Source organism: Miniopterus schreibersii, assembly GCF_964146895.1.
Source record: "Miniopterus schreibersii genome assembly, chromosome: 1".
In the NCBI taxonomy this organism is placed as follows: Eukaryota; Metazoa; Chordata; class Mammalia; order Chiroptera; family Miniopteridae; genus Miniopterus; species Miniopterus schreibersii.
This window is the reverse complement of record NC_138101.1, coordinates 63,749,628-63,775,039: the sequence shown is the minus strand read 5'-3', so window position 1 is coordinate 63,775,039 and position 25,412 is coordinate 63,749,628. Positions and strand designations below refer to the sequence as shown.

The following is a 25,412-nucleotide window of genomic DNA, read 5'->3' as shown; positions in this document are numbered from 1 at the left end:
TTATTTTTGGTTTGACTTCTTCCATTCAACATAATATTGTAAGGTGCAGGCATTTATTTGCAAATAGTTGTGGTTTGTTCATGCTCATTACAGAAATTTTATTGTACACATAACTACAATTTATGTCTCTATTTTTTCTAATGAAAATGTAGATTTTTCTAGTTTTAGCTACCATGAATAGTGCCAGTAAAAACATTCTTACGCAAGTGTTCATGTTAAGATGGGTGTTTTTAAGTTATATTATACATAGAAATATAATTTTGATCATTAACTAAGCAAATATTCAGGTTCAATAAGTAGTGTGAAGTTATCTAAAGTGGCTATTCCAAATCACACCCCAAACATCAGTGAGCTCCAATTATCACACCTTATCACCAGCATTTAATACTGTCTGTTGTTTTTTTTCCATTTTAGTTATTGAGGTTAATGTAGTGGTACTTCAATGTGTGTGTGTGTGTGTGTGTGTGTGTGTGTGTTTTAATCAATGTAAAATTTAATAGAGTGAAATGTAAACTTCTTAAGTATATAATTCTATGAGTTTTATAAATATATATTCCTATGCAATCATCATCCTAATCAAGATATAGAACTTTTCCATTACCTCAGAAAGTTCCTCCTTACCTCCTTCCAAACTACCTACCCCTTCTGAAACAGCACTTTTAAAAGTATTCTTTTACCATAGGTTAATTTTACTTATTCCAAAATGCCATTTAAATAAAAACATAAAGCATATTCTCTTTTATACCTAGATATCTTTTCGCTCATGATGATGATTGGAGACTCGCCCATGATGTTGTCTACATCAGTTATTCATTCCTTTTACTACTCAGTAGTGTTCCATTCATAAACATGTTTTATACATTTTCCATTCAGCTGTTTGTAGTCATTTGGGTTCTTCCTTGCTTGGGGATTATGAATATGCTTCTGTAAATGTTCTTATACAAGTCATTTTGTGAACAAATGCTTTCATTTTTCTTGTATAATATCTGGGGGTAGAATTGTTGTATCATAAATATATATCTAACTTTGTAAGAAACTGCAGGACAGTTTTCTAAATAGGTTGTGCCACTTCACACTCCCACCGTCAGTACGTGAGAGCTCAGTAACGCTTCTAGGTGCTCCAAATCCTTGACTATGTTCAGTTTTGTCAGTCTTTTTCAGTTAGTCATTCTTGTAGGAGTAAAAACACATGCCATTGAGGAATTAATTTACATTTCCCTGATGATTAATAATGTTCAGCATATTTTCACACTTTTGTAGTCAGTCTTTATTTTCATTAAAGTGTCTGTTCAAGTCTTTCCCCCCTTTTTAATGGAATTGTTTATCTTTGTAATATGATCTGTGGAGATTCTATGCATATTCTGGGCACAAGATTTGTGTCAGATGAGGTTATTAGAAATATTTTCTCCCTTTTGAATGTGTTAACAGTGTCTTTGGTGAGTAAGAGTTTTAGTTTTTAGTTTTAGTTCTAAATTTTGTTCTAAATTCCAGTTTGTTTTTTAAGGAGTATGCCTTTTACATATTATGAGCAAAGTCCTTGATCACGCCTATGGTCAACAAGATATTATTCCTTTTTTCTTTTAGAAGCATTACAGTTCTAACTCTTACATGTAAGTTTAGGGCACATATTATGATTTGATTTTGTGTAATGTATGAGGTAATGAAGTTAATATTTTTCACTTTATAGTTACTTTAGCACTATTTGTTGGAAAGACTTTCAAAATCCCACTGAATTCTAGGATATCTTTGTTAAAATCAATTGTCTACTTAAATGTGAGGTGTTGGAGCCTGGATGAAATGAGGAAAGTGTAAGTCTGGGAGGGTCACCCTGCACAGTGTTGGAGCTCAAGTGAGAGCATCCCTGAGGGGTGAAAGACAGGATGAGGAATCGAAGCCCGAACAAGGTCAGGAGGCACCCACACAGGAGCAGGACGTCCAGCTTTGGTTTTCAGAACCTGATGGGTTAAATCATCTGCAGAAGAGGTAGCCTGGCGCAGGTGCCTGAGAAAGGATGGGGTGAAGAGGGCATACACTTGGGACAGCGGTGGAGGCAGCCCAGGGTGGAACGTTGGAATCCAAGTGGGAGTGAGGAGGACATGTGGGTAGGGGCAGGGGAGACAGAGGCTGGTTGCAGACAAGAAGATTGAACAAATAACTGATGATGGGAACCAGCTTCCTGTCAGAAAGGGCGTTAAAAATCAAAAGGGAGAAACTGGAGTGAACCATGTGGGATTGGATTGAAATGGAAGTATTGGTAAGAACTCCTGATTTTTTAATATATTTTTTTGCAGAACTACAAATTCATGTGCATGTATGTATGTGTCTATATGTATACACACGATTCCCTGCTGCTCACTGGGGGAGCCTATGAGCAATGACAACCCCAATAGCAATATGCACCTACCACGGCTAGTGCCCAAATCTTAGTTTCTAACCATCACTCACCCCTAAAGGAGAATCGGGCTTTTATGAAAAATGGCTGATCCTAGGGCTGGGGCAGAAAACTGAGCTTGGAACATCTTGTCCAGAGAGCAAGGAAGTGCTCAAGGTATCGTGGGGACAAGTCAAAAGGACACGCAGTCGCTTGAAATGGCTACTGCTGGCCAAATCTGGGGGAAAGTAGGCACCAAAATAATAAACGTTCCTTTCTCCCTCACTTGTTTGTTTGTTGGGTTTGGCTTTATGTATCTATCAATGTAGAAGGAATGACAGAGTAAGAATATAATTTGGCCACCAACATCGTAATAATTGATTCATTCAGGAATCATCAATGGATGCTAAATTTACGGGGAGAAATTTTGAGATTTCGCCAAATATCTACAGAAACTCAAAGGACTTCCATGCAAAATATGTGTTAAATACAAAAGGGAAACAGTGGTTTACTGTGGGCAAACCTGGCAGACAGATCTCAAGCACATGGTCAAGCCAGCATTGCCGGGACCGGAGCCGAGCGTGTGCGGGGAGAGCGCCGCTCCGCGTGTGACCCGCTGCCCCGCGTGAGGAAACGCCAAGCAAAACCGGCCTGAGCGCGCCCGCGGGTAGCTCACTCACACCCTTCGAAAGGCCACTGTCAGGAAAAGCAAAGGGAGCCTACAGAATGTCCCGGATCAAAGGAGACTAAAAGGACAACTGGACACAACATCATCTTGCATTTTCTTTGACTATAAAGGATATTATTGAATCAACAGGAAAAATCTGAATAAGACCCAAGATTAAATATTAATACTGAACCAATTTTAATTCCCTGATTTTGATGATTATACTACAGTTATGTAAGATAATTCCTTTTTCTTTGGAGAAGCCTGCTGAAGTATTTAAAGAGGCATCATGTCTGCAACTTACCAATAGTGCATATGTGATATGTAACTACCCTGAGTTTATATTTAACTAGGTAATAGAGAAAGAGGGAGAAAGAATAAAGCAAATATAGTAAAGTGTTAACATTCGGGGAATGGTTTCCAGGACTTCTTTGTACTATTCTTGTAACTTTTCTATAAGACTGAGGCTGCCAATACAGCATATTTCTAAGAGAAAAATAAATTTTACAAAATGATGTTAATAAATTATAACCCACTGAATAAAATACTGATAAGTGAATAAATCAGAAGTTTAATGAAGAAGAGCTATTTGCATAGTCTCTATAAAACCTCCCTATGGAACAGTTGATTGTGAAATGAAAAAGGCAACGTTACAGAGGAGAATCCCAGCAGACCCTGCCTTCAGTGATCAACACTAACATCACCAAGAACAGCACAAATCAGAATTGTAGAGCGCATCGCAGGATAGATGAGAAGAGCACAGGACCAGTTCTGCAATGCTCTTGCTAAAAGAGTACAATATAAGTCTTATCATAAGGAAACATCGGCAAATCCACATTGAAGGACACTCTATTACTGGAACTTACCCTTGAAGAGAGTCAAGGTCGTGAAAGTCAAGGGAAGACCAAGGACCTGTTCCAGACTGAAGGAGACAAATGGACACTACAGCTAAATGTAACCCAGGGATCTGAACAGGACCTTTTTGCTATAATAGATACTCCAGACAAGTGGTAAAATTGAAAAGAATATGAGGGTCAAGTAAGAGAATGCACGAGTGTTAGTTTTCTGGCTGTGAAGGTGGTATGGTAGGCAAGAGGGATGTACTAAAGGAATAGGGATAGTGGCTTAATGTCAGCAATTTACTCCCAAATGGGTCAAGGCAAAGAATTCTTTGTACTAAAACTTGAAACTTTCTCTAATTTTAAGACTGCTTCTAAAAAATAAGTCAAAAACCTCTATCTAAATCAATAGAAAAGTGGAAAAGCCTTAAGCAAACTTTATTTCCCCACGAGGAAAGCTTTATGAATCAGTGTTTAAAATTACATATTATAAGTCTAATGGTACTATAACAATTTTAATACATCCGATTGTTACACAGTACACCCAATTAGTAACCATAGCAGCAGATATCAAAATGATCTCTGTCTAAATCTTTAAGGCCAAATATAGTGATAAAATTGGAATATATAAAACATCTATCAATTAGCACCGCTAAAGTATGAATGACAAGTTGGTTGTTCGGCTGTGGTTTAAACAGCTGGTATTTAGGGAGTTTGACCACAGATAACTCAATAGTGCCGGCTTTCATTTACAAAATCTGTCTAAAACTTAGATGCCAAAAAAAAAAAAAACCCACCCAGTTTAAAATACTATGTAAATTTTCATCATACACATATGATCCAAAAAAATTCTTTAATAAAGATTTCATGCCATGCATTTAATGGGAAGCAAATGTTATGTAAACAGTTCAGTAAATAAATTTTTACTATTTATGTTTCAGATCATGTAATTTCTCTTCAGAATCTCTGTATATTCTTGTGATGTTTTCAAAAGTAGATCTTGACGGGAAGTTGACTGATCAATTGATTCTACAGGGCAAGCTCTATAGAATTCAGATTCAAATTTAGCAGCATCTGGAAAGAAAAACAATTACATTTTTTATCTAAACTACAACTAAGTATAAGTTTAAGAAGAATGAAGACATCTATACATGACTACAATACACAGCGCAAGAATCCTATGAAATATCATTGGCCCGTGGCTGCACACTGGATTTAGTGGTATTGTGGCTAAGTATCAGAGCTTCTGCTTTTCTTGTCCTTCATTCGTTTACCCAACACCATGCCTAAGGTGTATGACACGCACTGGAGTTACAAGGTGAAGATGACACAGCCCACCCCTGAACAATCATACACTAGAAACCGAAAAAAACAAGTGAACAGGCAATTTCTACTCAGAGCCACATACACGAGGACACACAGAACACAGGGCACTGTCAGAGCACACAGAGGGGATATCCCAGCTTTGTGCCAATATTGTCAGCTTTTTGGTGGAAGTGATAGGTAAATTGATACCCGAAGGACACACACACAAACAACAGAATGCCAGAAAGAGAAATGAAGCAGATGCCAGGACTAGAGGCGAGGAAGAGCATGTGTGGAGCTAGATACAGTCTAGTTTGGCTAGATGCTAGAGCAAAGGGGCAGAGGAGGGCAAGGAGCTAAGACAAGGCTGAATTATTTGGTAAGAACTAAGTGCATTTCAGTGTTTTTGCTCCATGCAAAGGAATTTGGAGTTTTTCCTGGGGGTAAAAAGTAGAAGAATGACAAAGTCAATGGCCGGAGTTTTAAATATCACCCGTCAGGTGACAGCTCTACGAACTGAGTATTCCGAGCGGAGACCGCTTCTTCGGCCTTGGTCACTAGCAGAAGCAGGAGCGGGTGAAGCCCAGTGTCCTGCCAACAGCTTCAGCGCGCAGGCTGCCAGTTTCACAGGCACCGCAGAAGGAAGGAAGGGAACAGCCAGAAATAAAAAGGAAACATGGGCCTCTGAGATCTTAAAAAGCTATGGGACGTGATGATGATTACATGCAGAATAAGCATGTTCTTCCTTATGTTTACACTTTCACATTTTTCATTCACTATGTAAAGAAAATATTTAATGCAGTATATATTATCCAAACATGGAAACGGATGTCATTTACTATTTACAGTTTACTTCAAAAATCAATGATACCTAAAGTTATTAATAAATTTTGGCAACATACCTTCTTTTAGTTCTCTAGTTAGTGTTTCTTCAAACTCCTGCCGCATCTGAAACAGGTCAAATATTATTTTTAGTATTTAAGTTAAATAAGAGACATTATTATAGGAATGGTATGTAGCTTATGAAATATGTCCTTTAAGTAATACTTTTAGAAACTAGAGCTAACTTGGGGATTGTGTAAATAGAAAAATAATCACGTAAATAAAATTAATTCATACTTTAAAAATTTTAGATAATAGGCAATATGCATGTGTAATGCTATTTAGATTAATCTGATAAAAATACAATTAATATTGGTCTATTGAATAAACATAACTTCAGAAAAGTGGTATTTGATCCCATTGGTTCAAAGAAGTTTAAACAAGTCAAGTCATATTTCACTCTGGGTGCTTTACTTTGCAGTTCTAAGAAAAACTGCCATTTATAAAAGTTTAGGGTTTGGGGTTTTTTTACCTAAATAGATTTTTTTCTTAAAATGAGCTTTCTATACTTATACTTTTAGAAAATTAAAATCTTAAGGTACATTCTATGCTATTAATTTTTCATCCTATAATGACAAAAGTGCTACTGTCCTAAGGTCATTTAAAAATCCACTGGAGCCTGGACAGTGTGGCTCAGCGGTTGAGCATCGACCTATGATCCAGGCGGTCAGGGTTTGACTCCCGGTCAGGAGGTGTGCAGGAAGCAGCCGATCAATGACTCTCTCATCATTGATGTTTCCATCTCTCCCTCTCCCTTCCTGTCTCTGAAATCAATTTAAAAAACAAAACAAAAAAACATATCAAAAAACTCTACTGGGGAAAAATAAGTAAATCTATTTTACTGTCTGTATTATTACTGAAACACTTCTTTATTCATATGGACACAAAGATTTCAGAAAATACTTGATCTGAGAAACAAAACAATTTAATATATAATTCTTTAATTGTAACTTTGTTTCCTTTCTAGAAATTAGGGCTAAATTTGGAAACATTCAACCAATTATAATTATAGTCTACTTAATTATGAAATGTGTGGGTATATTTCAAATTATATTAGAAGTGTCCTGATCTAGAGTGGTGTTACTTAAACCTTTCTTATAATAAGTATTCTCTCACTAAATGCCCAAAACATGGTTTAAAATACTATGCTGAACATAAAACACTGCGGTGATCATGATAATGTGATTCCCAATGCCTTTACAAATTATAGGCATGAAGACTAATTTTGTTGACCAACATGTTCCCCAGTGTTTTCAGAGGCTGTTTTCCATAACACTTTTTTGACAATGGCATGATAGGCAGGCTTATTAAATGAATAATGTGACAACATTAATAGACAGACCTTGTAAAATAAATAAGTACCAGATAAAAAAAAGAGGCCTTTATTGAATCAATTTCATGTTACCCTTAGTAAAATATATATTATGTAAATCACTTTTTTATCCAACTTGAATTAAGAAATTACCAATGTAACATTATTATCTTTCCCTCCCAAAGGCTCTTTTTCTAAATATTTACTTCTGTGATGTTTATGCTTATTTCTAGGTGAGGATTGTGTTCAGACGGTAGAAGTAGCTTGAAGCCCAACGTTAATATGGAGAACACATCTGCAATTTTATTTATATTGTACCATTTTCAAAATATAGAAAGGTGGGAAAACTATGCACATAAAAACAATGTATCAGCAACTTTCAATTCAAAGGATTTGTAATTACAGGGATTTTCTCAAAACTGGTAGTTCTCAAAGTATGTGCCATAAGAATCTGTTTCCACTGGGGGCACTTGCAGGATTGCAGAGCTTCAGAGTCTCCATCCCTCCTTTAGCTAGACAGCTTTATTTGTCTGTCTTATATAAAATAGTTTCAAGCAAAATTTAAAAATAAAAGTTCTAGTCTTTGAAAAAAAATTTAAGGTGTGAAAATCACTGATTTAGTCCAAGTTCCTAATGGTATCTAAGAGGCCACAAAGGCTCAGAGAGATTATAAATTGCCTGAGGTCAATCTATAAAACCAATGAGCTGCAGGCCAAAAATGGGCCGTAAGTCTTCTTACTGAGGGTAGGGTTTTATGCCAGCTACTTCCTCATATTCAGGATAAATACATAGATTTTTAATTGTAACTCAGGGAAAATCAATATGTAACACTGTCATATAGCTCAATAATGTTTTGGCATGAGACACAAAATAGTAGTTTTCTAACTAAATTATAAGTTTTAAAGTCATGAATAAAAATAAAGGAACAGAAATTAATGTAAGTCCTATTACTAGCAGTCAATATGCTCAATTTATAAAGTGCAAATTTTTTTTAAGCACAGGACAAGAAACTTGAAGGAGAAAACCTTAAGTTAAACTGAGCAAGCTGAAACTGAGGAAATTCTTTCTTAAAAGAACTGTTCATTCCCTCCAAATAAAACTTGGTTTACCAAAATCAATCAATAAATGAATTATCTGTGTTGGGGGTTATCTATAGCAAAATTAAAACCCAAAACAGTTTCCTCTTTATCATCTAGCATACTTCTGTCCCACCTCTCTCATCCTTAGTTGGTATGTACAAAAGACATGAGCTTAATTTCAATTGTGATTTAACCCCATCAGAAATTATAGGAGCACCTTCATTTCTCCGTCCCCCAGTCTCCACATGAGGACTTAGACTCTCTCTACCTTCCTTATGAGAGGAGGGGCGATTTACCTAATGCGTGCACTTGAGGAAAGGAGCTGAGAATGCTTGCTGGTTTCCAAAGCTCTTCTTTGAGATGTGTCTGCCCACAGTAACATGAGTTCCTGCCAGCTCCCATCTCTGCAGGAAGCAGCCTGCCCAGGGACAGGCGTCAAGCATTTCTTTCCTCCACTTACAACTGGGTGTGAAGCTGCCTAATTTGGGATATGCATTCAGAAGCCCACTGTGGCCACACATCTAAACCACATCTTCTGAGCCCTACTATGCGTCAGGAACCAAGCCAGTAAGTTCATCTCCACCTGCCTGACTGCGTGTTCTGATCTCAGAGGGGAGAGGGCTGTCACTGGCGCCTACCCCACCGCAGCTCCAACAAGAAAGATGACTCCGCAACACTTACAGAAATGTTTTCTTCTTCCCTGACTTTATACTTAATGTCCAAAACAACCCCCCCTTTAAAGAGGGGAAAGTTATATTTTAGAAAGAGAAATGTAGAGAAGCCAAGAAAATAGCAAAGCACAACAAATACAAATGTATGTTCATTCATTTAACACTAATTTATTGACAGGCTACTATTAAATTATATTTGAGATTTCAGGTTGAAAAATAATGTTGTACTCTCTTTTTGAGACCAATTTGATAAACACATACAAACTGCATGCACATACACATTTCCAAATTTAATATATATTTGGTAACTATTGATACTTTTAATTTAAAATTTGATATCCTTAAGTGTTATGGAAATAAATATAATATAAAATGCAATAAAATCAAGTACATTTGCCCATTTAAACCATTGCAATTCATTATCCAACTGTAAACAGGTTAACGTACAAAGTGAATACAGTTACCAGTTTATAAATACTAAAAACATGTATTTTGCTGCAGAGAAAAGAACTGAGGAAAAGTTTGTTGGCCAAGGAACTAAAAAGTTAAGTGCAAAGAAAAAAAAATGAATTAAAAATAGAATAGGAAGAAGTTGAGCAATTATCTGTATCCTTCAAAAAATATGACTACGGGGCAATTGTCTAAATGGACAAAATAAAGTGAAGAAATGAGGAATTATATAGAGCATATAATTGATACAATAAGCAAGTTTATTAAACTTGGCTCTGCCTTATGAGAAACTAGCATAACCGCTGTGATAGTTTGAGTACAGTTAAAATTCAGAGTAGAAAAGCACTGCCTTGGTGATGTAAACATGAGGCCTGTTTTTAGTCGGAAAGAACTCAACGTTCTGTAGACACACAATGCTCTGTGTGCCATGTACAAAGTTAAAGTCTTAGGAATATGAACTGTTTTGGCTTTCATGTATTTGTATAGAAACAGTTGCTAAACTGAATACACACTTGAGAAATGTCAAAAAAAATAATCATTAGAAATTTTCTGACTGTCGGGAATAGAACAAAACTCCAAAATCAGTGTAAAATTACATCTTCCTACTTATTTAACACAGAGTTAATGGACACTGAGGGACTGTCATGATGTGCATTGTGTTAGGAACAACACAAATACTGAAAAACACTTAAACATAAAAACTTTTGAAGCCAGAGAAATTCCATCTGTTATAAAATTGTCTGGAATAAAATTTTAAGTTTTCAGTTCTAAGAAAAAAATTCTAGCCCAGCCTGTGTGGCTCAGTGGCTGAGTGTCAACCCAGGAACCAAGTGATCACAGTTCAATTCCTGGTCAGGGCACATGCCCAGGTTTCTGGCTCCATCCCCAGTGAGGGGCGTGCAGGAGGCAGTTGATCAATGACTCTCTCATTGATGTTTCTCTCTCTCTATTCCTCTCCCTGTCTCTAAAAATCAATAAAACCATATTAAAAAAAGGAAAAAAATTACATGCAAGAAAATCTAGTGATTTATCTGTTCAAACTAATTTTAACTTTTGCATTTTATCATAATATCACTAAATAACAAGTTGAATAAAACTGTAAAATTACTTTTGATGTATTGGAAAAATATCTCAGAATTAAACTAGAATGTGAAAACTAAAGGTAAGAATTAGCAAAACAGATATGTAGTGACATGTACCAGTACAAAGAATCAACCGGGCACGGCTAACCTTCATGTAATGGTGAGAGGCGGCAAGCCTAATGATCACTAATGTGGGGAGAGTGGAAATCACATATTAGAGCCGTATTTATTATTGTCCTTATTGTGTTAGAAGAACAATGCTGAACAAGGCCGAACTTCACAGTGGGAACAGTCCAAATGTTAAGACCTTGCAAATAAAGGGGACTGATAAACTCAGTATTGATGCTGTTTTTCACATTTTACTCTCTAGAATCACAGCTTAAAAATCTTGAGAAGTCTGTTGTTTTATAATACCCCTTCCCAAAACCCACCCTTTTCTTTCAATTTAGACAGCATGTTACCACCTCTCATAGAATTAGTTGTTTTCCTAGTGGCAATAATTAAATTCCCAGCAACTCTAGAAGGCCCCTCCTTTCCGCAAGTCTAAGAATTCCATGAATAACTCTATATTGAGTCTTCCCAGGCATTCTGCAGAAATTTTGGCTACCTATCTCTGTATCTTGATAGATTGGTGCTTCTTTCTCTTATGAAGTCTAGCATGATTTGGTGAACCCATGCCACACAAGGGAACTAGGTATACCTTGGAATCACAATGCTAAGTTTAAAATAAATGATTTTTTTCAACTTATCTAGAAATACTAAAAAATAAAAACCTCTTTCCTCCAAAAATATTAACAGAAAATTTTCCTACAAAAATCTCTTGTGTTGCTTCTTCTCTTGTGTTCATAGACTTTCATCTTCATCTTGTAAAATGAGACATTATCTGATTTTTTTCTAGTGAGAACTAATGAGAATCTTTCAAGTTTGCATCAGAAGCTTAGTTAAGAGTTTACAGAAGTATGTCACATTTTCTTTTTGTGCCCAATAGTCTAGTTTCACAAATCTGAAGCACTTAGAGCCTATTTGGCCAAAAGGCTATCTAAAATCCCTTAGCTTTGCTCTTCTATAATGTGTTATGATTAAGCCAAATGAACAAAGTTGAAGCCTCACTTAGCACAGGCCTACGCTATTTTTCTCTGCATTAAGAAGAATATAAAAACATCATGAAAACCATAAGCCAATGTGCACAGAGTGTGACATCAGCATCATGGCCAAGTGAGACACCCTTTTTGTATCTCCCCTTAAATCTACAACTAGTCAGATATCTAGAACCCAACAAAGTTTCCTCTGCCCAGCACAGTGATAGGTCCACACACCAGTACCTTGAAAGTGGAAGTACTGGAATGTGTCGGGGAGGCAGGATTTGGGGAAGAACAGGGGCAGACCCAAACTGCAGTTTTCCAAGGACAAGGCTGAACCTACAGCCCCAGCAAACACAGAGTAGGGGTGCAGCCCCCACACCACAGACCAGCAGAGGGCAACAGTCCAGCAGCACCCCCCCCTCCCCACAAATCGAGATCCCTTCCCAGTTGCAGCAGTGCTCACACCACCACCGACCAGTAGCAGCAGCAGAGCCAAGTCTCCAGCCTCCAGGCCACAGCACAGTGCTGCCAGTGGCCAGAGGGCATGAGGTAACAGCTCAGTGGGCTCAGGAGCTGACTCCCCTCAACTAGCCACACACCCCTACCACGGTAGGGGTGAGACCCAGGCAACCCGGATACAGCACTGGCACCGCCACCCTGGTCACTCGGTCTGCCACTGCCATGCCCAAGGCTAAGGCGCCCACACCTTGACTCACTCCCCCCGCCCTCCTTACCCCCACCAGTTCGGGTAAGGGAAAACAAAGATAGCACCACCTACTGGAAAACAAAAGAAAGACCTCAAATTATCAACCTGCTGAATTGTGGAAACCAAATGTCCCCAAATAAGAAAAGTGTTCACTGCTTCAAATTTGTTTGGTGGTTGGAGGAACAACCTTTTAGGGCCACAAGTTTATTTAATTCATAAAAAGGATTTATCTCCTTTTCATTTAAATAGCAAATATCCACATATGATTAAGTGTTTAGATGTTAATCATTTGCTTATGCTTAAGGGTAGAAAAACTGGGGTGCAGCAAAACTTAAAAGTTGTTATGAACCATCACCAAACTAAAATCCATTAGAAAGTAAGCCAAAGCATCTCCAAGTATGCCATTGGTTATCAGGCAATAATATTTATTTTCTAAAATCAAATTTAAATGCAGCTTTTCAAGAAATTTAAAATGTGTCATTTTAGCCATATTTATTGAATAAAGTTAATGATAGGTATCTCTTGAAAATAAAAAGATCCAGGGACTTAAAAAAGATTGTAAAATCTTTTTACAGTCTGTCTTCTTTCTGAATTAACACAAAAAATTAAGACTTTCGTTAGTGTGCACTAGTCAATTAAGCAACTCAGAATTTCATCAAAGAATTATTTCAGAAATCTGAAACCCAAGGGAAAAAAAGATAATATAACTAACCTTGATCACATAAGTTGAAGTGTGTGGACTCAAGATAGGAATCTTCAAGTTTTCTCTTGGAGTAGAATTTCTATTGGGCACAAAACTATTAAGATCTCTAACAGAAGGTATCTCCAGGGCTGGTCTCATATTAAGAGTGTTGATCACAGATCTGTCCTTCTGTTTCTGCAGTAGAAGTTCAGTTCTGACTTCTGCTAGCCTCTCGTTAGTCCTGTGAAGATTGTAAAACACAAGTGTTTAGTTTTTCATTTTTCCCTAAGTGACTTGCTTTTTTTTTTTTTAAGTTGCCATAATAGTACATGGAATTTCCCACTAAACAGCATTTTAACACCAAAAATGTGTCGAAGCAGACCTACTATATTCAAGTATAGGTTCTAAATTGTTCTAAAGAAGTACTGAAGTTTCCAGGGAGTGGGGGAGGGGGCTCCTAACTAACAAGTAATTCCAAGTAGGGAGGAGAGGGGCATGGCTATCAGGGATGTAGACAGCTTATCGGGTGATACTTGCGGCCTTCTGGTAGGGCCATACCTACAGGATTCTAGAGCATGCCCTTGGACACGTTTACTAAACCAGTTTCGAGATTAAAAAAGGAAAAGAAAAATCCCCTTAAAGACATTGTCAAGCATTTACTTTCACCACCCTCGTACAATACACTCATTACCTTGGAGATTTTAACCATTCGTCACCAAGGCATAATTTACAGCAACAACCTCTAAGTGAGAACAAGACAGCCTTGCTGGTGATCAGAATGAATGAAAAAAGCTCCCGAGGCGATCAGCTTATAACACTGTCGCCAAGGCACTGGCGGTGGGCTCTGCCCTTTCTGGCTTCCACACGCGCCTTCAGGCAGACCACCTTACTATTCTTAGCCACTTTGTCAATTATATTGCCCTTCATTCCTATGTTAATCTTTCCCTATTTAACATGTATGCCTTTATGCAGGGTAGAAAAACTTGGTATCAAGGAGAGTTTGTCTCAAGGCGCCTTCCGTGATAATAACAAAGATCACAAGTAAGAAGGTAAATTTACCAAGTGCCAGAATGTGTGGGAGTAACTTAACCCGTTGTGTTTAAGTTGTTATCTTAAATATTTCTATTTAGGGGAATTCTGACATGCAATTTTATAATAATATCAATGTTTAAATTATAGAGCTTCAAAAACACTCAGCTTAAAGACTAGTAGATCAGGTTAACTACATCAAAGCATTAAGGGGGAAAATAAAGACACGTAAAACCAAAAAAAAAGGAGAGATGCAAACTGTCCTGGAAGAACATTTGAAAGGTAAGTTTATTTGCTAACATGATTTTCCAAAGTTATCCTATTTAGTTAGCTTTCAAATCCTACTAACCTCATGAACCTGGCTAGGTAAAAATTATGCTTTAGAGGCTAATCAATGAATTAAATTTATTTTGTCTGATTCTGCTTTTTAACTTACTCATTGAGTTTACTTTCCAATGACTTTCTGCCTTCCAATTCTTCTAGATAGAGGCTCTCATATCTTTCCAGTTCTCTTCTGTTATAATCTAGAGAAGTTTGCATTTTTGAGAGTTCTGATTCCAGATCTTTATTTCTGAGTTCCAAATGACTTCTTATGGAAGCATTATGATACTCTATTAAACGCTCTGAGACTTCTTTAGATGCTCTTTGTGTCTAAAGCAAATAAAAAGGATACATTTTTAAAGTAATTATAACCAGGGCAATTATAGTATATTCCCTTTCTTTAGTCTTGAGTCAATGACTCAGAAATCAACTTTAAATGTGAAGAAGAGCTGAAGTTTAAAATATTTACCATCAATGCCCACTGAATTAAATCTGAGTTATAAAGCTGAATTATTCATCTATTAGTACTCATGTAATCTGATCATTCAAAGAAAAATAGAATCAGTTAAAATTTTAAAAGTTGAACAATATAACTTAATTCAAGAGTATGGTATAAATTTTAAGTCACATTTTTTCTTTTCTTCCTAATAGTCTTGTTTTACATCAACTGGTCTTAAAAATAAAATGATCCTGTAGTAAGAATCATTCTGACATGTCAATTTAGTGATAATAATGATAGAAACTGAAATACTGAAAGGGAAAAACAAATGCTACCTTCCTTCCAGAAATCTACAAAATAAAGTACTATTAAAAGTAGTAGAGGAAACACAAACACTGTCTATATCCAAAATGTAATTTTCAGTGAGATGAATTAATGCACATTAAAGATCAATGAGTTAACCTGTAAAAATGAATTGACTTGTTTCAATTTGTCAGCTACGTCCTGTCTCGCTTGCTCTTCAATCTTCTGTTTATACTGTCCTACTTCACTGTACTCTATCATGTTCATTTCCATATGTCTTTTGAGCTTTACTACTTCTTGTTTCAACTTCTTGTTTTTATTGTCTAGTTTTTCACATTTCTTTTCTATTGCTTTCATAGATAATAACTCCTGTTGAAGAAGTTTATTTTTTTCATCCAGACGTATACATTTTGAAGATACAGTTTCCAGTTTTGCTGTAAGATTATCATTCTGCATGAATAAAATAATACAGTTTCATTATGAAGGAAGCAGATTGAGAATAGTCTAACTCAACACCAGTATAAAATTTTGAAATGAATTCAGTTGCAATAAAATATTATCTGTACTCTAGTAGAGAGAGGGCTAGAATGTGGAACACTGAATTTTTCAGAATCAAGAACAGAAGTCACCAGGAGTATATTCTCTGCTGTTGTAGTCTTTGCCACACAACATATGCACTTAATTTTATAATCTTTTTTCTATGATTGTTTCATGTCTTCCTCCACAAAATAACTATAAGTCACCTTTTAGTATAAAGTCTCTTACCTCTTCCCCCCTCTAAACTCTTCATAATCTTAAACAAGTTTTATGGACATTATATTGAGGTGTTTAGGCCTTAGTCAACAAATGACTCCCAAAATAAGACTTTCAAAATGAGACTCTAATTAATGAATCTTATAAATATGGATTCTAATGCCACAAGCCTATTATTGTACTACAAAAGTTTGATGCTAATTTGAATTGCATTCCAAGAGGAAATGATTCCCAGGATTAAGGAGAAATCACATCTCTCACTGTAAAAGTTTAGTGAGATGAGGTCTACATTTTTTAGGAAAAAAACAAACAAAAAAACAATCACTGCTTTGCCAACAATGTGACTCAGGAGTTGAGCACCCACCTATGAACTAAGAGGTCCCCTGTTCCACTCCCCAGCAGGGGGCGTGCAGGAGGCAGCTGATCAATGGTTCTCTCTCATTGATGTTTTTATCTCTCTCTCTCCCTTCCTCTCTAAAACCAATTAAAAATTTTTTTTAAAAAAACAACACAGCTTACTTCATTAGTGCTATCTTGTAATTCTTGTACTGCCCAGAAAATAACAGAACATACTAAACAACAACAACAGGAACAAACCAGCTGGAATTTCAGTGATAACGACACGGGAAGAACTACTTTCCTGTAGATATAATGATTATTTGCTAAGACAAGGTGAATGATGCCGAGTTTTTGAAACACGTCTACAAATTCTTTGGTACTTCTCCAAGAAATAGTGCTGGCTTCAGTATGTATCTAGTTTCTATTGAGTAGAATGCGGTGGAACTGCTATGTGACTTCTGTGAGTGATACAGCTCCCATCCGACTCCTCCCTCTAGGGAAGCTCACCCTGAGGACCCAGCCACCACGCTGTGAAGAATGAAGCAGCCCAGGCCGCACAGAGCTGACACGGCCTAGCTAACGTCCCAGCCAAAAGCCTGTTGCAACTGACAGACACATGAATGAACAAGCCTTTAGGTGACTGTAGTTCCCAGCTTCAAGTAATCCCAGCTGATGGCAAGTGGAAAAGACCTGAGCTGGCCTCACTGAGCCTGGCCTCACTGCAGATTTGTGAACGAAAGAAATGCTGTTTTGAGCCAGTGGGTTAGGAGGTGGTTCATTAAGGAACAATAAATAACTGGCACAGATAATAATATTAAAAATAGTGCTGCCCACCCCCCCCCAAAAAAACTGCACGTGTAAGAGTGCCTTTGAAACAGGAGGTAGGTGGGACCTGAAATAATGTAGAGAAGCACAAGAATGAAAACCAAAAGGGCTTCCGAGGGACGGTGCGCGGAGGCCTGATGGCCCCGAGGAGGCTGACAGCAAAGGCTCCTGGGCAAGTGAACAAATGACACTGAAACGAGGATGACAGGGGGGTTTCCCTAAGAAGCAGCTAAAAGTAAAATCTGTTTCAAATATCTGTTCCCCATTTATAGCCTCCCCCACATATATGCCCAATTGTCAAATAATGCTAAAATGAAGCAATGGCTTCTGGGCTAAGAGCAAATCCATGGTGCTCCAGGAAAACAGGGTCTAAGCATGAAGCTCAGACTGTAAAACCCTTAAGACCTTGGAAAGATTTAGGCGGTGCCTCAAATTCCTTCAAGTAAAAAAGTAGATACAAGGAACTGTAGTTTCTGAAAATATAGGATCTATGCCAGGAATGAGACTGGTACCAGTGCGATACAAAAGAACAAGGTCAAAAGAGGATCTCCTTATATACATGGCAAGATGATGGATTAGAGAGATTTCCAAAGAGGAAAGCGGACAGTCCAGATTTCATCTTCTCCTTCCTAGAGAGTGAAATCTATGGATGAGTCTATGAAATACGAGTTAAACATAATGAAGTAAACGGTGACTAAGTCAGCAACCAAGATTTGCTGGAAATAGAAGTGAAGTGGGAGGAGGCACAGGGCTTGAGTTTAAAGGTCTGAATGGAGAGAGAGAAAGAAAAAAGGAACAGACGTTACCATTGTAAGCCTACTTTCCCGTCATGCCTCGGAGTCTCAAGGTATAAGTTGGCCTCAGGATCCTTCAAGAAGCAAAAGATATAGAGATAGACTTTCTACTACCCTGGCTTTTTGTTACATGAAACAACTTGTAATATGGAAGATGACTGGGAAAGAGGTCTCATAAAATTTGATTACTGCCATAAGGGCAGACATATAGATCAATGAATCAGAAGAGGGAATCCAGAAATCAACCCTCACGTTCATGACCAAGTGCTTTTCGACAAGGGGGCCAAACAATTAAATCCTATACAAGTCGCACTGAAATCATTCTTCACACCATTGACAATGGCAGCAAATGGGGAGCATAAAGCCAGAATACACCCTCACTCAGTGCTTCAAAAAGCTTCCACCAATTCCGCTAGCCAACAGTACTTTTCTGCTTTCAACAATGTATAACTTCCCTTCTGTATTGCTCAGTGGGCAACAATCATGAGCTGTAATGCAAATAGCACCACCCGGATTGAGTACATCACTTACAGGACCTGACGGTAGGGGAAAGCCACTGACATGGATATAACGGACTCTATTGCTAAATCAAAGCTCCCAGTCCCTCCATTCCCAGCAACTGTTTACGTCAGGCTGCTCTAGCAAGTCCTCTGATGAGTAGATTAAGGAGGTTGTGGTATGGCAGATCAGAAAGGCCGTTCCAGAGCTCTACGGTTGGTAAAGTGCTATAAATCTGTAAATCTCAGTTCTGGCTGCATAATGAAGGAAGGCTAATTTCTTTTTTTTTTAAGGGAGGGTAAAAAAAAGTGAGCTTCTGATTAAACAATCCTCTGTTTTATTTATATTAAATTGCTTAAGCTGCATTGAGAATAAAAGCTTAATTACATATGTCAATGTCTCTAAGAAAAAAGTATTGGTGTGGTATAAAGTATTTAGTTTTATCCTACCAATAGTTAAGCTAAAATATTTTCAACTTGTACAAGGATAGGTACCATCATAGCAAATAATATACCCCATAGACAAATTTATACTTAGACAAGATTATCTCTCATGAAAAAAATTAAAACAATGCAAAATTAAGGCCTAAATTTTCCGTACAGACAAGATGACAAGTGCTGAAAAGAAAGAGGACAATGAGAGTTAGAACAGTCAGAGACTGCTTCATGGGAAGGGGCGAGTGGGAGCCAGGTCCAAACAGGTGCAGGATTAGGCAACAGTCATAGCTATGAAAACACAGAATGGGCAGCATGAGTAAAGGCCAAGAGATGCTGAAGTCAACCCAATTTAATTCATTGGCAGGAAAATAAAAACATATGTTCACACAATCACTCATACACTAATGTTCATGCTGAAATTATTAACAGCCAAAAAGTGAAAACAACACAGAGTTCCATCAACTGATTAATGGTCCAGTGGTTTAGCCACACAATGAAGCATTCTTCTATAGTATTGGTTGAACCTTGAAAACATGATGTTATGTTCAAGAAGCCAGTCAGAGCTCACTGCACACTGTGTGAGTCCATTTATAGGAAACATCCAGAACAGGCAAATCTGTAGAGACAGAAAGTGGACTGGATGTTGCCCGAGGCAGGGGGAGATTAGAAGCTGAGGGTGACAGCTAAGAGATGTGCAGTTTTTTTGGGGGGGTGATGAAAAGTTTCTATAATTGATTGAGGTGGTAGTTACACAACTCTCCGAATATATTGAGATACTGAATTGTACATTTTAAAAGGGTAAATTATATGATGTGAATTGTATCTCAGTAAAGTTTTTTCGAAAAAATCCAATGGTGGTTCTCAGTAAGTTTCTTAGTTCTCCATGGTGGGTATGCATACCATAATGATCTGAATACTGCCACACTTTGACAATATTTCTAAAGTTAAGAGAAAATGAAGAAATACCTACACTGATGCCTTTGTATAATGACCTTCCATACAAGTTATTCCAAAATCCATGAAATATATATAAATTCTATATTCAGTCACAAAAGTGAAGATAAAAAATAAGGTAACTTCCTAATACAGTCCATAAAACATTATCCTTTGATTTTTATCTGGCTGCCTCATTACGGTAATGGAGATATCATTTAAAAAATGTGGTTTAGTAGGAAAAAAAGTCTCTTGAATTCTATGAGAAATTATGTGTAATTCTCAACTTTTCTAAGGGAAATGGCAGAATGGAAGCCAGAGTGTAAAAAGTAAATGCATTATAAAGATAATAAAATCATAATAAATTAATTATAATGAAAATACAAAAGAAAGCTGCCCATGAAAATTAGTACTCTAAAAAACTATTTATGTTTATATTTATATTATTTATATTATCTGATACATCTCCTCTGGGAAGGGAAACAAAAGAAAAAATAAATGAGATTACATGAAACTAAAAAGTTTTTGTACAGCAAAGGAAACCATCAACAAAATGAAGAGACAACCTGTTACATAAGAGAACATATTCACCAATCATACATCTGATAAGGGGTTAATACCTAAAATTTATAAAGAAATACTACTCAACACCAAAAAAACAATCCAATTAAAAAATGGGCAGAGGACCTGAATAAACACTTCTGCAAAGAGGACATACAGATGGCCAAGAGACATATAAAAAGATGCTCAGTGTCACTAATCATCAGAGAAACACAAATTAAAACCACAATGAGGTATCACCTCGCACCTGTCCGGATGGCTGTCACCAATAAACCACAAACAACAAGTGCGGGTGAGGGTGCGGAGGAAAGGGCGCCCTCCTGCGCTGCGGGTGGAACGCGGACTGGGGCAGCCGCTGCGGAAAGCACGACGGAGGCTCCAGAAAGAATTAAAAATGGAGCTTCCTTATGCCCCAGCAATTCCACTTCTAGCTATATATTAAAAGAAGCTCAAAACACAAGTTTAAAAGATTATATGCACCCCTATGTTCATTGCAGCATTATTTATAATACATGAATGGATAAAGCTGCGTATTAGTTGGCCATAGAAAAGAGTGAAACGTTACCTCACGCAACAATATGAGTAGACCTAGAAGTTATCATACTTAGTGAAATTAGGCAGAGAAAGACAAATACCATTAATTTCACTTATATGTAAAATCTAAAGAACAGTATAAAAGAAACAAACCAAAAAAAAAGATAAAAAACTAAGACAGACTCACAGATACAAAGAACAGACTGGTGGTTGCCGGAGGAAAGCAGGGTTGAGGGGCTGGGTGAGAAGGTGAAGGGATTGGAAAGTACAGATTGATGGCTACAAAGTAGTCATGAGGATGAAAGTACAGCATAGGGAATATAGTCAATAATAAAGTAATAACTATGTGTGGAACCAGGTGTGTGCTGGAAATACTGGCGGGGGGACACTGTGTAAAGCGTATGATTGTCTAACCACTATGTTGTACACCTGAAACTAATACAAAATAATAATGAATGTAAACTGTAATTGAAACAAAGTTTTTAAATAAAAAGAAAACTAAATAAAACAAAAAGACTTGTAGCTAGCACTCAATGAAATGACATGTCATGATATCCTTGAAATTAAAGAATAATCTATATGCTTTCATAATAAAAAGGTTGCAATAAGTGGACATCCTTCTGAAAGAAAATAAAGTTGGATCTAAGCCTCTACTTTATGCAAGCATAAATTCCCAAAATTTCAAAAATTTAATATAAGATGAATTCTTGAAAGTAAGAAAGAAATCATGAGAATTTTTAAGCGTCTCAGAATTAGAAAGGCCTTTCTCTGAATCACCACAAACCCAGAATGCATTAAATAAAAGATTAATAACTCTGACTACACTTAAAAATTGAGTTTACAGTATGAATATAGAGTTACCCCACACTGAGAGTATTAACTCTCCCTGCATATATTAGGATAAATTAAATTTCTTATTCTTTTTTCCTGAGAATATTCCCTAGATGTTCTACTTTTCTAAAACTTTTATAGTCAGTTATAAAAACTACCTCTACTACTAACTGATAGCCTAGGCATTGTCCTAAGCACTTCTACATCCATCAATGGACTCAGTTATCACCCTCTGGAATGGAGAGGTTAAAAAGACAAGTTCAGGGTTTTCCCCAGGTCACCTGACTCCACAATTAGTGCTCTTGCACCAATCCACAGCTATGTCTCCAGTGTGAGTGTATAAACACAAAAGAAGCCTTATATTTCAAAATACAAATGGTAAATAAGATAAAATGTATAGAGGTCTTCTTAGAAAATCATGAAATTATTTGTTGCTACAATAACGTTTATTTTCTCTTCATGACGTTTAAAGGAGTAATAAATATGAAATGGGGGAAAATACACTGACTTATTTTGGTAGGAATAAAATACTTATCAATAACTTACCACTAAGTATATATGATGGCATATCACTATCTTCATAAGCTCCTTGTATTAAAATGGGGTGCTACTTAGAACAAATTGTTCCTTTTCTCAAAAGCAGAAGAATGACATCTAAAATATGATCTCTGAGCCGGCTATACTTTCTTCCTTACCATCAGTGGAAGAAATAACTAACCTCTCTATTAATATATCAAGGAAATTAAATCACTGCCAAAAACTGGAACATTTGTTGTTCCTAGCAATAGTTTTGAGATCATGGGAAGCTCATCAGTTCCTATGGAAAATATTAAAAGCCTCCCCCTTTGTGAACGTCACTACTTCACTGTTGAAGACAAATGGATTTGAATTAAGAATTTCATTTTAACCAATGGACCAAAAATGCCACCCCCACCCCCCACCCACATACAGATATGCTTTTAAAATCCTCCATACTTTCCATATGTACAGTATTGGTTTTTAAATATATATACACACAAATACATACACATATGCATTTGAAAATGACTAAATAAAATACCTCAGAATTTATTTCCTTACAAGCTGTTTCTGTCTCTTTTTGTGTGCAAAGGAGATGAGACAGATTTTCATCTTGCAATTTTCTGGCATTCTGTTCTTGAGATAGTAGCCTCTGAGTTTCATTTCTCTCTTCTACAACCTAGAGACACATTTCATTTAGTTTTCGGTGTCATACCATTAAAAAAAAGAAGAAGAAAAAAAGTCCTAAGCTTATGAACATAATCTTTTAAAACTGTTAAAAGAAAGTAGTCTTTTTGGACACAGGGATCTTTATCTTCCTTGAAAACCTCAAATTTTAATTTAAATGGTAGCTAAATTCGTTCATAGAGCACAAATACATTATTGTGAAATAAAATTTCTTTAAGAACATTTGGCTAGTTTCATCACAGTCTCGAGGCAATTTAGCTTGTATGTTAACATTAAAAAAGCCAAAATCAACATTTATGTCAATAGTTAAGCTCAATTTATTTTCTGCTTTTTCATTTAGAAAATTTATAGAGAGCATCTATTAGATGTCAAGAATAGTAATAAATAATTTTAGTCATAAATGCCACAGTTTGTATTTTGAATGAGATCACATTTTTTAGTTTGTTTTAAACCTAGCGATGTAAATCAAAGGGATATTACAAATATTGATAAAATACTGTTAGAAATAAGAAATTTTTACCAAAGATAAATTTACCTGACTTAAAGTATTTCTTACAATTTGCAATTCCATCTCTAATGTTCTAAGAGTGGTTTCAAGTTCTCTATTCATTTCAGTCTCTTTAATATATTGCTCTTCTTTTTTTATTAATTGCTCCCTAATTTTTTCATATAATAGATCAGCTCTTTGTCTCTTCTCTTTTTCTTCTTTTATAGTAAATCTGCAGATAAATATAATTATCTTATTCATTTTTTTAGAATATAAGAAGTTCATTTTATTATCTGTTTTTACACATTGTTGGTGCATTATCCTTATAAAAATTTCTATGTTCTCCAATTTTTTTTTTCTTTTTAGGTCTCAGGTTTTTATTTCTTTCTTTGATCTCTTCCAAAAATTATATATTCCTTAAAGGAAAAAAAAACAAAAAACAAAACAAAAACAAAACAAACGAACAAAAAAACCATGCTGATACTTTGTAAATTTTACTCAATAGTAGCTCTGATAAATATTGTTGGAAAGAAATTTTGAAATTATTCGGTAAAGGTAGAGTTGAAATAATCCATTTTTTTTCACAGTCCTAATTATTCCTCCATTAGGACAGATGATTTAGTTACTAATTAGAAAGAGCAGTTGTTGTTTATAGACAAGTTTATATATTCACTAGAAATAAAATTTTAGCTTCACAAAATATTACAGGTACTCCTAAAGTTATTTACAGTGTAAGCCAGCATCTGCAGACGTCTTTACACAAGACATATCTGCTGACTACTGTAATCCAAGACTCGTCTGGGGTGTCTAATATCTGTTGCCCTACACTTGTTATGTTTCTTCTTTTGTAACACTTTCAACTTATCCTGTTCATTACTATACATTTTATAAATCTGTAAAATCTCTTTGCGAAATTTCACCCATATGTGGAATCTAAGGAACAAAATAAACTAACAAAATAGAAACAGACTCATAGATACAGAGAACAGACTGACAGCTGTCAGAAGGGAGGGGCGGTGCGGGGCTGGATGAAAAAGATGAAGGGATTAAGCAAAGAAAAAACACAAAAAATCTCATAGACACAGACAACAGAATGGTGATTACCAGAGGAGAAAGGATTAGGGGGAGGTAGAAGAGGGAAAAAGGGAAATAAATGGTGATGGGAAAAGACTTAACTTGGGGTGGTGAACACACAATACAATACACAGTTGGTGTATTATAGAATTGTACACCTGAAACCTATATGATTTTATTAACCAATGTCACCCCAATAAATCCAATTTTTAAAAAAATCCCTTTTGGAACAAAACAAGATCCATATTTAAGTCAATAATAAAGATTAAAATGTGCTTTCAGTACAGACCTTGGAATTCATTTTATCTGTTGATAAGAAAGGTGCTGAATAAACTAATAATTATCACTTTCTGTTTTACTTTCATTCTATAAAACTAAAGCTGCACAATTTTTTTAATTTTTCTGTCTTCATAAAAATGGCTATTTCATTTTGTGTTGGTGGGAATGTAGATTAATATGAACTTTCTTGAGAACAATTTATAAATATAGATGAAAGTCTTTTTCAAAAAGTTCTTATACTTTAACCAAATAATACTTTGGTAAAGAATTTATTCATAAAGTACAGTAGAAGAAATATGGTCAATAATATTGTAAAGACTATGTATGGAGCCAGGTAGGTACTGGGAATATCAGGGGGGAACACTTTGTAAAGTATATAATTCTTTAACCACTATGCTATACACCTGAAACTAATAAAAATAATATTGAATGTAACTGAAAAAAAAATAATTTATTCAGAGTACATAATCAGAAATGTAGAAACAGATTTATATGAGACATTCCCGGCACCCTTAAACATAATACAGAATGAAAAACAACCAAAATTCAATTTGTTAAATAAATAATGAGGTATTCATATGGTGGACTGCTATATAATCATTCAAATGGTGATTTGAAAGAATTTACATTAACTTATTACT

The 25,412-nt window shown here is 36.0% G+C and overlaps 1 protein-coding gene across 1 annotated transcript in view; it reads right to left on the bottom strand.

Moving 5' to 3' along the window:
* Positions 1-4,298: 4,298 nt before the first annotated feature.
* LOC308562992 (coiled-coil domain-containing protein 144A-like) overlaps positions 4,299-25,412 on the bottom strand; it is a 37,117-nt gene continuing 16,003 nt past the window's right edge. Inside the window, exons 6-12 of the mRNA XM_081149559.1 lie at positions 23,467-23,650; positions 22,786-22,923; positions 15,380-15,670; positions 14,594-14,808; positions 13,159-13,369; positions 6,085-6,130; positions 4,299-4,951 (exon numbers count right to left, since the gene is read on the bottom strand). Of these exons, the coding sequence (XP_081005685.1) occupies positions 4,815-4,951; positions 6,085-6,130; positions 13,159-13,369; positions 14,594-14,808; positions 15,380-15,670; positions 22,786-22,923; positions 23,467-23,650 (1,222 nt within the window). The 3' untranslated portion in view covers positions 4,299-4,814. The remainder of the gene's footprint in view (positions 4,952-6,084; positions 6,131-13,158; positions 13,370-14,593; positions 14,809-15,379; positions 15,671-22,785; positions 22,924-23,466; positions 23,651-25,412) is intronic.